The 12001-nt window shown below is 43.9% G+C and overlaps 1 protein-coding gene across 2 annotated transcripts in view; it reads right to left on the minus strand.

Annotated features, from left to right (window-relative positions):
• The window catches only part of LOC143484716 (E3 ubiquitin-protein ligase TRIM35-like), a 52854-nt gene that overhangs the window by 38275 nt on the left and 2578 nt on the right, over positions 1 to 12001 (minus strand). For both annotated transcript variants that reach the window (XM_076983571.1, XM_076983570.1), the window contains exon 2: positions 166 to 713. In XM_076983571.1, coding sequence (XP_076839686.1) covers positions 166 to 567 — 402 coding nt within the window. In that variant the 5' untranslated portion in view covers positions 568 to 713. The remainder of the gene's footprint in view (positions 1 to 165; positions 714 to 12001) is intronic.

Below are 12001 nucleotides of genomic sequence, written 5' to 3' on the forward strand. Positions count from 1 at the left end.
TGACTAACCACTTGGAATTTCTTCTGGTTTAGTCATGTGAGTCACATGTATTTGGTGGGTCTTTAGCTGGATCCACATCCACTAACAACAATACAGTAATTTACTCATTTCAGAAGCATATGTAGACATTTTGATTGTGATACATTATGAAAAGTAATTTCATACCTTAAAGTCACACACAGCTTCATCTACTGGACAGCACTCGTGGTTTTTGTGTTTCTTTGAAGTCTGACACACCACACACACAGGCTGTTGATCCTCCAGACAGAAGAGTTTGAGTTTCTCATTGTGCAGACTGCAGATTTCAGACCCTGCTGAAGCTCTCTGACTCCTGCTCTCTAGAAAAGACTCACACAGGTTCTTTAGGACAAGATTACAGGGAGGATCGTCTCTTGAAGATCTTCTCCTACAAACTGGACATTCTTGAGATCCCTTCTTTTCCCAGAACTGCTGCAGACAGGTTTTACACACACTGTGGCTACATGACAGTAGAACAGGATCCCTGAAGATGTCACAGCACACAGGACATGAAAAATCTTCTTCTGACAGTAGGTTTCTAGCAGCCATTTTCTCCAACTGCTGCTGTGCTGTTTCTCTGTAATGGCTCCTTCAGTCCAAACTTCACTTTCACATTTAGATCTTCTTTAATAAACACAGTAGCACAGGAGAGAATCAGTCACTGTAGTCCTTTATCCAGCTGAGAGTTTAGACTCCTTAAAGAAATGAGGCAGAAAGAAGTAAATGTCAGAGTTAAGAGGTTCTCATAATATGTGTCACTCATCTGAATGCAGAATTAATAAAGACTAGTGTGGTGTTACGTGATGAACATCCTCGTGGAGCTTTATGTGAAGAAGATAACAAATAAGGTTTGTAGTTTGTACTTTGCCCTCACTAGGGAGCAGAAGTCCACTAACACTAATAAATACTGATCAGGGAAAGTCTTTGTGTTTCCAATGAGGAAAACATTTTAAAGTTAGTTTTTTTGTTCTAGATGAGGATTTTTTTATTTTATTTATACAGAAATTATACATAACTCCATTATTTTATATTATTTTTATTACTGTTGTTGTTCTTAATTATAATAATAGTAAAGCCTCATGACCTTGGGTACAAGGCCAGATTCTGTAATACAATTGTAACGTTTCTGAACAGCGGGAGTGACGCAATTGCAGGATTTTGAATATTTATTGTACGTAAGGTAACAGAACAATAAACCACACCACAACAGACAGAAAGGGACTATGCTAAACACAGAGGCGAAGACAGTACTAAACGGGTAAGCAATACAACTTAAAAACCAGACTATACACGAGAACATAACTCAACAGGCCAGGCAAACATGACGAGAGGGGATACACAAATAAGGCACGAATACTAGGGGTTGACTAGTAACAAGTAACACCAAACCATGAACTAACAGACAACGAGCGAACTAACAACAAACACCCACTAACGACAAGAAACACAATACAATGGAAGATCAAACTAACAAGAAACAACTAGCTGAATAGGCAAAGAGACCAGAGAATCACAACAGGAAAGACAAAGACAGAACTAACCATACCGGCACATGAGAAAACGAAGGGAAGACACAGGTTACTGAGCTTGGAGGGGAGCATGGCAGATACAACAAACAAAGACCGACACGGGAGTAAAACACCACGGGGATTAAATACACTGAGACAGGGGAGGTTAACGAGACTCAGGTGCGGGCACTAAATACAGGGGCGTGACAGACAGAGGGAGAAATCCTGGGAACGGGGAAGTTGGGCAGGGCCAGGGAGGAGGGAGGGGCTGGATGTGACAACAATAAAATACCAAATTGCCACATATTAACCTAAAATATCATGTGATATCATGCATATAAAAAACTAGAGAGGAATAATGAGTTGAAAAACCATGACTGCTAAACCAGATGATGCCAGTTTACTATCAAGTGCCTGACTCAGGGAAAAGGCCAATAACTCGAATTCGAGTTATATATTTGTAACGCTATGTGCGCGTCAATCAAACGAGGCGGCACAGAACGTAAATACAAAACTTGCCTTTTATTTTCAGACAGCACACAATGAACACTTACACATAGAGACGTGTAGGACTCTAACAAAGACGAGCACGGGACGTTACACACACTCACTTTACACACGTTGATTAACAAGCACCGCGTGAAACACATTAGACTAATGACACGAGTGAACACACACACACACACTAGTGTTGTGTCATTCGTGAACGATTCGTTCAAATGAACGAAACATTTGAGTGAACGAACTGAATGGAATCACTTCCTCAGATGATTCGTTCCTTTTTCAGTTCAGTAATTGAGCTCAGCAGCGACCGTGCAGGCCGTCAGGGGAACTGCAGTGTGGTCTGTGAATCACCGAATCACCGAGGGAACTGCGCATGCTCCGTGATTCGTTCAGTGATTCGTTCATGAACTGAAAGCTCTCGTTCATTCTCGGATTCGTTCATGAACTGAAAGCTCTCGTTCACTCACTGATTCGTTCATGAACTGGAAGCTCTCGTTCACTCTCTGATTCGTTCATGAACTGAAAGCTCTCGTTCACTCTCTGATTCGTTCATGAACTGAAAGCTCTCGTTCACTCTCTGATTCGTTCATGAACTGAAAGCTCTCGTTCATTTTCTGATTCGTTCATGTACTGAAAGCTCTCGTTCATTTTCTGATTCGTTCACTGAACGTAATGTCACCCAGAGAACTGTTGCTAAGGACGTGATTCACGTTTGCGCTGCCACTCACTCACATTTTCTTTTTGATTGCACATTTAAGTTGATATTTTCGTCTGAATGTAGTTTTTATCTTAATGTTGCTCTTAATTTAATATTTATTTTGCACTTTTGTAGGTTAGTTAATACTTATTTTTTGTATTATGTTACAGTGATCCTGCGCCAGTTTGTGCTTCAGCTTTTGTGAATTCACTCTTTCACAGGTTTTTATAAGATATTAATGGGAAAAATAATTCGCGGGTCATCACTTTTTCGCCGGTTGTCTGCGGAATTCGATCGGTGGAAAATATATATATATTATGATTTTTTACATGATAAAATCCCTAAATATTGTCGTGTTCGTCGGTGTTCGGGTGTTGGAGGCGTGGAATGACTCACACAACAACATGTAATACTCTGGATGGCCAGAATTTACTGAAGACTTGCAATAACAGCATACAAGCATGAAGGGTCAGTGCTCTCTCTCAGTGTAGTGGTAGAGGCTAAACCATCCACACCAAGGGGTAACGAGCACACAACTAAACTCAAGACCCAAACTTCCCACTATATTTCCCGACTATCAGCCATATAACAATGTGATTGGCCACTGGTATATGTGCATGGAACACATGATGAACTACGCTCTATAAGACATTAACCCATGCACTGTCTAGCTAAATGCAATCGTAACACTGCCCCCCCTTAAGCTCTGCAGAGTCCCTTCTGCATTAGACTAAGCCACTTCAGAATTAACAACTGAACTATGCTAATCCATATAACGACTGGGGGCATGAACAGCTCTTCCACTGTGGGTATGAACTTCCCCATTTTCTGCTGAATCAATCTCATTTCTTGAATCGTCAATTACGAGAGTGTTTTCCTGATTCTGACGACGGCGCCGTGCAGCCGGCTGTCTCTTCTTCTTGGTTGCTATTGGCTCGGCTGGAATCAGTTCCACTTCATCATGCAATTCTTTCGGAATGTCCCCTGATGACTTGTGTTCAGGGTGGGTGTATTTGTGTCTCAGGCGTTGGACCCATGATGGTATGTCATCACTCAGGTATGGCTGTAGACGATCATGGTGCAACACTCTCTCACTTCGGCGATCTCTTACTTTGTACAAGACTGGGCCTAGACATGCTGTTATGATGCAGGGGCCTTGCCAGGGTGCTTGGAGCTTGGGACTATAGCCCTTTTTCCGGCTACTGATCTTGACATATACTAGATCCCCCATATAAGGTTTTTCTTTTGCACGCAGGTCATAGACCTTCTTCTGATGGATTTGCACAGTACGCAGATTTTGTCGTGCCTGATAGTGAACTTGCTGAAGGTTAGTCTGGAGATCTTTCACATACTCCGGTAGCTCTTTGGCTCCCGCGGTGGTGTTTGCTGTTCCTAGCCAGATATCGTGGGGCTGAAACACTTCTCTACCCAGCATGAGTTGATTAGGGGTGAAACCAGTGGATGAATGAATTGTGCTACGGTAAGCAGCAGTAAGCAGTGGAAGATGTTCATCCCAATTTCGCTGATCCTGGTCAACGTAGCACCTTATCATCTGTAACAGTGTCCTATTGAAGCGCTCCACCTGACCATTTGAAGCTGGTCGATACGGTGTTGTCCGAGTTTTTGTGATCTGCAGCAGGCGGCAAACCTCAGAGAACAGAATGCTCTCAAAATTTCTGCCCTGATCTGTGTGGATCTCCAGTGGGGCCCCAAAACGAGAGATGAAATCAAACACTAGTGTCTTCGCCGTTATCTCTGCTCCCTGCTCTGATATGGGGTAAGCCTCAACCCAGCGTGTGAATTGATCAATGATGATAAGGATGTACCTGTTTCCTGCTTTAGATTCAGGGAAAGGCCCAAGGACATCAAGGTGGAGTCTGTCCATAGGTGCCCCAGCTTGGTAATTTTGTAGCTTAGCTCGTCCCGTCAGACTGGCCATCTTGCATGACTTGCATTGTGGACATTTTTTCACAAAGAGGCGTATGTCATTTCCCATGTTATACCAATGATAGTGTTGTCGCACTCTCCAAAGGGTCTTTTCCTCCCCTTGATGGCCAGCTTGGGTTGGGTTATGACAGGCTTCAATCACGTCATGTTTGAGTGAAGTGGGTACAAGGAAGCGAAGAGTGGGTGTTGTTCTAGTGGTAGCATCCCAGCGATAGTAGAGAACGCCATCATGCATCTCGATCTGTGGCCAGCAAAGCCAATACTTCTTAACAGCTGGACTCATCAACATCACCTCTTCTCTAGTAGGCAACTGGCCATCCATCATCCACTGGTGTAGAGCTGAAAGATCCGGATCAGCCAGCTGTTCCTTTCTGAGGCTGCCTCCGTCTAGCTGCTGTAGCCAGTTGCTTAAAAGACCAGATGCCAATTGCCCAGCTGCTGAGCTAGGCTGTACAGCATCCTGTGACTCCTTACTGTCCTCTTGTAGATTTGTGCGTCTTACTGCAAGGGAAACTACATCATCTACATCCTCCTCAAATCTTGCCCACTGTTGCATTACCTTCTGGCAAAAAACACCCCTTCCACAAGGCACAAAGTTGTACTGGCTGAGTTCCTCAAGCCACCGAGCGAGCTGGCCCTCTGGTTGTTTAAATCTGAAGAGCCAGGCCAGACTACTGTGATCAGTACGGACTACAAAAGTGCGCCCCAGAAGATAGTGGCGGAATTGTCTTGTGAATTTGACAACAGCCAACAGCTCACGACGTGTTACACAGTATCTTTGGTAAGTGGGTGTGAGGCAACAGCTTGCAAAGGCAATGACCTTCTCTTCTCCCCACTGTAGCTGAGACAGGACGGCCCCAATACTGTGGTCAGAAGCGTCTGTGTCCAATATAAACTGACCCTCAGATGTGGGAAATGCGAGGATAGGAGCTCTAATGAGACTTTCCTTGAGTCTCTCAAATGCCTCTTGCTGCTCTTTTCCCCACGTGAAACTCACTCCTTTTTTTAGGAGAAGTGTGGGTGGTGATGCAATTTCTGAAAATTTTGCAACAAACCTCCTGTAGTAATTACAGAGGCCAAGGAAGGCCTGAAGTTCCTGGAGGTTGGTAGGTGGACTCCAGTTCTGAACATCTCTCACCAAGGCTGGATTTGTCTGAATGCCTTCGCCGCTCACAACATGGCCTAAAAACAAAACCTCATCTTTCAGTAGCTGGCACTTTGTTGGCTTTAATTTCAGACCAAAACTCTGCAACCGACTAAAAACTTCTGACAGACGCTAGAAGCTCTGTTCTACATCTTCACCCAGTATGATTACATCATCCAAGTATATGAGTAGTTTGTCCCACTGTAAGCCCCTCAGCACTAGCTCCATGGCCCTTTGAAAAGTGCTAGGAGCATTGCACAGTCCAAAAGGCATCCTCGTGTACTCGTATAGGCCATATCTTGTAACAAAGGCTGTCTTGGAACAGTCCTCACTGCTCATTTCAATCTGCCAGTACCCTGACTGGAGGTTCAATGTGGAAAAGATTCTTGCTCCATCCAAAACATCAAGGCATTCATCAATCCTTGGGAGTGGGTAGGCATCTTTAATGGTGAGGCTGTTAAGTTGCCGATAATCCACACACCATCGCACTCCCCCATCCTTTTTTCTTACAAGAACAACTGGAGAAGCCCATTCTGAACTGGAAGGAACAACAATGCCTGCATCTACCATTTTCTTGAGGTGACTCTCTTCCTCTCCTTGAAACCCTAACGGTGTGCGCCGCACTGGCTGTCGAACAGGCTTAGCATACCCAGTGTCAATGTGGTGTTTTACTGCAGAGAATGTTCCCAGATCCTCATCTGTGGCTGCGAAGACAGACTGATGCTTCAACAGTAAATTGATTAACGCTTGCTGCTGGGTCTCTGTCAGGGCTTCACTGGAAGCAGTATATAGCTCCTTAAGGTTCTCTGGAAGGTCAAGTGCACTTACAGTGACTAGTCTTCTAATGCTGCACTCATCACTCACCTCAGGGCTTGTGAACTGAGTCTCGCCATCTGTTCCATCCGTCACACTAGGGTGGCTGTGCGGTGAGTCGTCAACTTCTCCATAGTGTGGATCCTCAACAGGAGCCATGTAGCTCTCTTTCATCTCTCACCCACATCCGCGTAGGCCTCCACTAGTAGTCCCAAACAGGTTCCTCTCGCTAGAGGTTTGCTTGAAGTAGATATGTTACACAGCCATACAGGAACTCAGTGTTCCATCTTAATCATAATACTCCCTGAGCAGAGTCTGTTGGCCAGACTAACAGGCTCTAAAACTGCAGGGACTTCTGGTTGAGGGTGATCTACTACAGGGTTCATACACTTTTTTGACAACTAATTTCCATGACTTTTCCATGACTTTTCCATGACTTTCAGACAAATTTCAATGACTGTACATTCTCTAAACATATGTGTAGACACGAAAAATAAGAAAAAATCCAGGCTAAAATTCCACAGTATATCATCAATTAATGAAAAGACACATGGTTTAATTGAAAAAATAAACATTTACCGTATTTTCAATATCAATATAAGCCGCATCTAAGTTTTTTTAATGGAAAATGTTGTAGCTATAAGCCGTATCCGGGCTAAAAGCCGGTGAGTTCCCTTTTACCGACGGGTCTGGTTAACGACGGACGGAGTTACGACCGACTTTTCTTAATTTCGCGCGGTGCGTGGAGGTGCAGTGGCAGCACTGTGGAGTGTTGTGGAGTGTAGTGGAGTGTTGTGTTGTGTAGTGTTGTGTACGATAAGCTGAAGCAGCACAGCCTCCACCGCAGCCCATCTCGGCAACGCGGTCACTCTTTCTCACGCTGTACGCACGAGAACATTGTTAGTTTTTTTCTATTCTGTGTTTACGATCAAGGCGTGTCTAAATCTAGGTTCGCGCTTAACGACGAAAACTGCTTTGCGTCGGACTTTTCAGTCTCTAACCCCAACGTTAACCAGTTGGTTAACCACACAGTGCACATTTTGCATGCCCCGTGTCCTTGTCTTTCTCAAGCCATAGCTTGTATTTGTCCAACTGAAGCAGCCATAGTTGAATCGGCATTTACCAGCATTACGCTGATTTACACGTCATCAAAGTACAATCTACAGCTCCGCTTGGAGTCCAACGCTAACGCAGCGAACTAACCTGTGAAGTTACGTTAGTGGTCCGCACAAAGAAAAAACATGGCTATATTATATATGTTTATTTTTTCTTCCGGTTATCGGAACGACATATATTTATTGTGTCAAGCAAATTTCCATGACTTTTCCAAAACATTTGAGTATTTTTAGTTTTTCCAAAACTTATCCAGGCCTGGAAATTGCTATTTTCAAATTCCATAACTTTTCCAGGTTTTTCATGACCGTACGAACCCTGCTACTATCCCCCACACTAGGTATTCACATTCAGGAGGGACTGTGGTGTCTCTCTCTAGTACCACTCTTGTAATTGCGTAGTCAGGTCCACTTCCTTCTATTAAGTAGGCAGGTATAGGCTCTGCTCCAATGAACACCTTACCAGAAGCATGTATAGTGAAGTCAGCAGCCTTGAGGAAATCCAGGCCCAGCAGCAGTGCATCATGAATGGGTGCAACACATATGTCCCACTGTAGTGTTTTGCTCCCAATTGTAAACTCCACTGTTACACCACCTGTGGCTGTCATCTCCTTGCCTGTTTGTGCATTGCGCAGCGACACTTTTTTTTGGCTTGTACAATTCCTAGATGGAAGCATGGCAAAGGTTTCTTCTGACATGATTGTAGCTTCTGCGCCTGTGTCGATAACTGCATTCACCTGTACGCCATCCACGCTTACTACAATGACTAGACTGGGACCCCTGCTCTCGGCCCGTCCAATGTTTATGATATTTCCTCCCGGGACATCTTCTGACTTTAGGCAGGACTTCTGATGCTGCCCTGGGTTGGTCCCCTTCAGTTGTGCTGACTTGACTGGTTGCACAGATGGAGAGGGGCTAGGGGAGCATGAACAGTTTCTTCTGAAGTGGCCTTCCTCACCGCACAGGAAGCATGTACCCTTGCTCCTTGTGAGGCTAGGAGACTGCAGCCTAGACTTATTTGTACCATAGTAGTGCAGCTTTGAGTTTCCACCTTCATACCCAGTGGCTGTGCGAGATCTCTCTTGATGAGAGGATACCGTTGGAGAGGGCTGCATGGCATTGGAGGAGGGGGATGGCAGGCGATCTAACACAAGCTGTAATTTGTCAACCTTGTCGATAAGTGTCTGTAACTGGTTATGTGTAAGTTGGAGCTTGAACTCGGCGTGATTGCATGGGTCCGTCTTCCTCTGCTAATTCTGTGTCCTGGTTAGCCCAAGAGACCCGTCGAGTTCTTCCTCGTTCTGGATCACGGCCCAAAGTTGCCCTGAAGTTATGTTCATAAGCAGTCACCAATCGTTGGGCTTCATCTAATGTTGCTGGGTCACGGTCAGTGGTGGACGAAGTACACCAATTATGTACTTGAGTAAAAGTACAGTTACCTTGCATTGAATATTACTCAAGTAAAAGTAAAAGTATTCACCTCAATTTTTTACTTGAGTAGAAGTACAAAAGTATCTGCCTTCAAAAATACTTAAGTATTAAAAGTAAAAGTAAAAACCTTTTTTTTCTTAGCCACATCAAAACCCCTAGGCCTACTCGATCAAAAGGTGAACAGGAAACAGTGCCTTACATTTGCCTAGCAAACACAAAATACACAAAACTAGCCTATATTATCCTCACAACATTCATCTCCAAACTTTATCCATATTAATAATTCACACTAGAAAGGTAGACAAGTGGACAAACAGTTTTATATAAAAACATAATTCACCACCAAACAGAACAATAATTTCGAACTGGCCACTTCAGTCCTAGCTTGGGGGACTTTTTCTGAGGTTCTACGTTGTCCACCACATGGCGGGACAGGGAAGCTAGAAGCTCTAGCACCTAGAACTAGAACTGTGTGCAGCCCTACCAACTGAACTCATAATATTAAACTTGGCCGAATAATTAATATAATAATAATCAGAGTTGCCAACTCTCACGCAATGAGCGTGAGACACACGCATTGACTGTCTTTACCAGAGACCGTTTTCACTCGCACTACACTTCACATACATCCGATTTCTCACACTGAAAAAAAATCTAGTTTATTTACCTCTGATCTACATATATGATTCAATGAGTTACTAGTTCGCTGTGGCGCCAACCACTGGCGATCGATCGCGACATAATACTTAATTTGTGTCCAACAATTTACACTCGCCGCCACCCCCGCCAACATTTTACACACATGCCGCCGCCCCGCCCCCCAACCCTGATAATAATAATTTAAATAATAATTTTAATAATTTTGCTTCGCTCATATTTACTTGCCTTCGCCTCCCTCATATGAATAAATTGCGAAGTTCGCTTCGCTTGGCCAAATTCGCGTGTATGTGTCCCCGGCTTTAACGTTTGATGTGGGAGTCTCCTGTGTTAAACTGGCGTTTAGCATCTCCACAGATTGCAATTCGGGTACTAGCACATTGCTTTGGATAAAAGCATCTGTTAAATGTAGTGTACTTCAATGTGATATAATTAACCGGGGTATATAAACCTACTAATCTAATGGTGAACTTACTTCGATGTGTTTTTTCAAGTTTGACAGCGAGTTCATAAATGATGACAGCGATGTGTTCTTCGGAATGCAGAGGAGGAATACGAATAATTCTTCTTTTCGAGGAATACAAACACTTCGGCTAAATAAGGCCAGGGGTGTTGGGGGAAGACATCTGTTGCAGCCATGTCAGATCCTCAGCCATTTAGCGTACAAATCTTAATCTCTTACTGAGCGCTGATTGGTTATAGTCTGTGACATGGTACACTTTTACCTTTCGGTATTTTATTAAACGTTGATTTAAAAATGAAAAAGGAACGAGATGTTTCTGTAAATGTAACGAAGTGAAAAGTACAAATTTTCGCTTTGAAATGTAGTGAAGTAAAAGTATAAAGTCTTACCAAATAAAAGTACTTGAGTAAAGTACAGATACATGGAAATGTTACTTAAGTACAGTAACGAATTACATTTACTTAGTTACTGTCCACCACTGGTCACGGTTCATAATTTCATACGCTACCTTCTGATTTTTGAGGCCCTTATGAAAAGCATCAGCAGCTATCTGCTCTCTGAGATCCATATCGACCCCTGGATATGCAAGCATGGTGAGCCTACGGGCCTCCTCCGCAAACTCCATGGCTGTTTCTTTAGATTGCCTTAGTTCTCCCAGCCGTCTTCGAGCTGTAGTTGGAGGTTCCTTCTGCCCAAAACGGAGAGCCAATTGTTCTTTCAGTAGAAAGTAGTCTTCCCGTACATGCTCAGGGAGAGAGCATAAGTACTTGATAGCTGCTCCACGCAGCTCCACTCCACACTCATGCAGCTTATCAACCCGATCAGCATTACTCCATCGATATATATAGCAGCCTGTCGTTCGAATGGGGTGATGAATGAATCCCAGTCCTCTTTACCATCATAAGTGTTGAGTTTAGGCTTTGGTCCTTCAGGTGCTCTAGCACGAGGTACAGGGTTATTTTGAATACTAGTAGAAGTATGTGGCACTGTACGTGCTGTGCTATCCTGATGGTAGTTGGTAAGGCTTGCAGCTGTGTGGCTAGCAGAGCGCTCTCTTCTTCGGGGTCTCACAACTGGATCTGGAGTGCTATGTGAGTGACGGTCAATTACTGCCAGCTCTGCAGCAAAGAGGTGTTCTGCGGTAGACAGGCTTGTAACACCAGTTTCTCGTGAAGTGGCAGCTGAATGTACTGGTTCAGTGTGGTTGCGAGCAACTTCCCTTATGGGGGTGATTGGCTGTTGCTGTCCCACAGTGAGAAGACCTGCTTCTGCTGCTTCTAGTAGGGGTGGGCGATACTCGGAATTTTGGTATCGATACGATACCGATACGATACTGGACCGATACTGATACTTCCAAACCGTTGGGGGGGGGGGGGGGGGGGGGGATATTTTTTACTTTAAATTATAATCCATTAATATAATAATTTATATTAAATTATATATATTTTTGCTGATGCTGGTCCAGCATGCTGATGCCATAGGTTGCCGACCCCTGCTGTAGACGGTCAACCAGTTTCAGCTGTGGAAAATTCAATTAAAACAGGCGAATACACCACAATTAAGCCAACTACAGGAAAGTCTGATGTATGGAAGTCATATTCCATTGTAATTAATGGAGAGGGAAATCGGCTTGTTGTGATTGATATCAGAACGTGTTGGTGTACGTCACCTGACGGCATGTGATTGGACTGTGGTAAGAAATGGGAC

The sequence above is a fragment of the Brachyhypopomus gauderio genome, chromosome 21, assembly GCF_052324685.1.
Source record: "Brachyhypopomus gauderio isolate BG-103 chromosome 21, BGAUD_0.2, whole genome shotgun sequence".
Taxonomy (NCBI): Eukaryota; Metazoa; Chordata; class Actinopteri; order Gymnotiformes; family Hypopomidae; genus Brachyhypopomus; species Brachyhypopomus gauderio.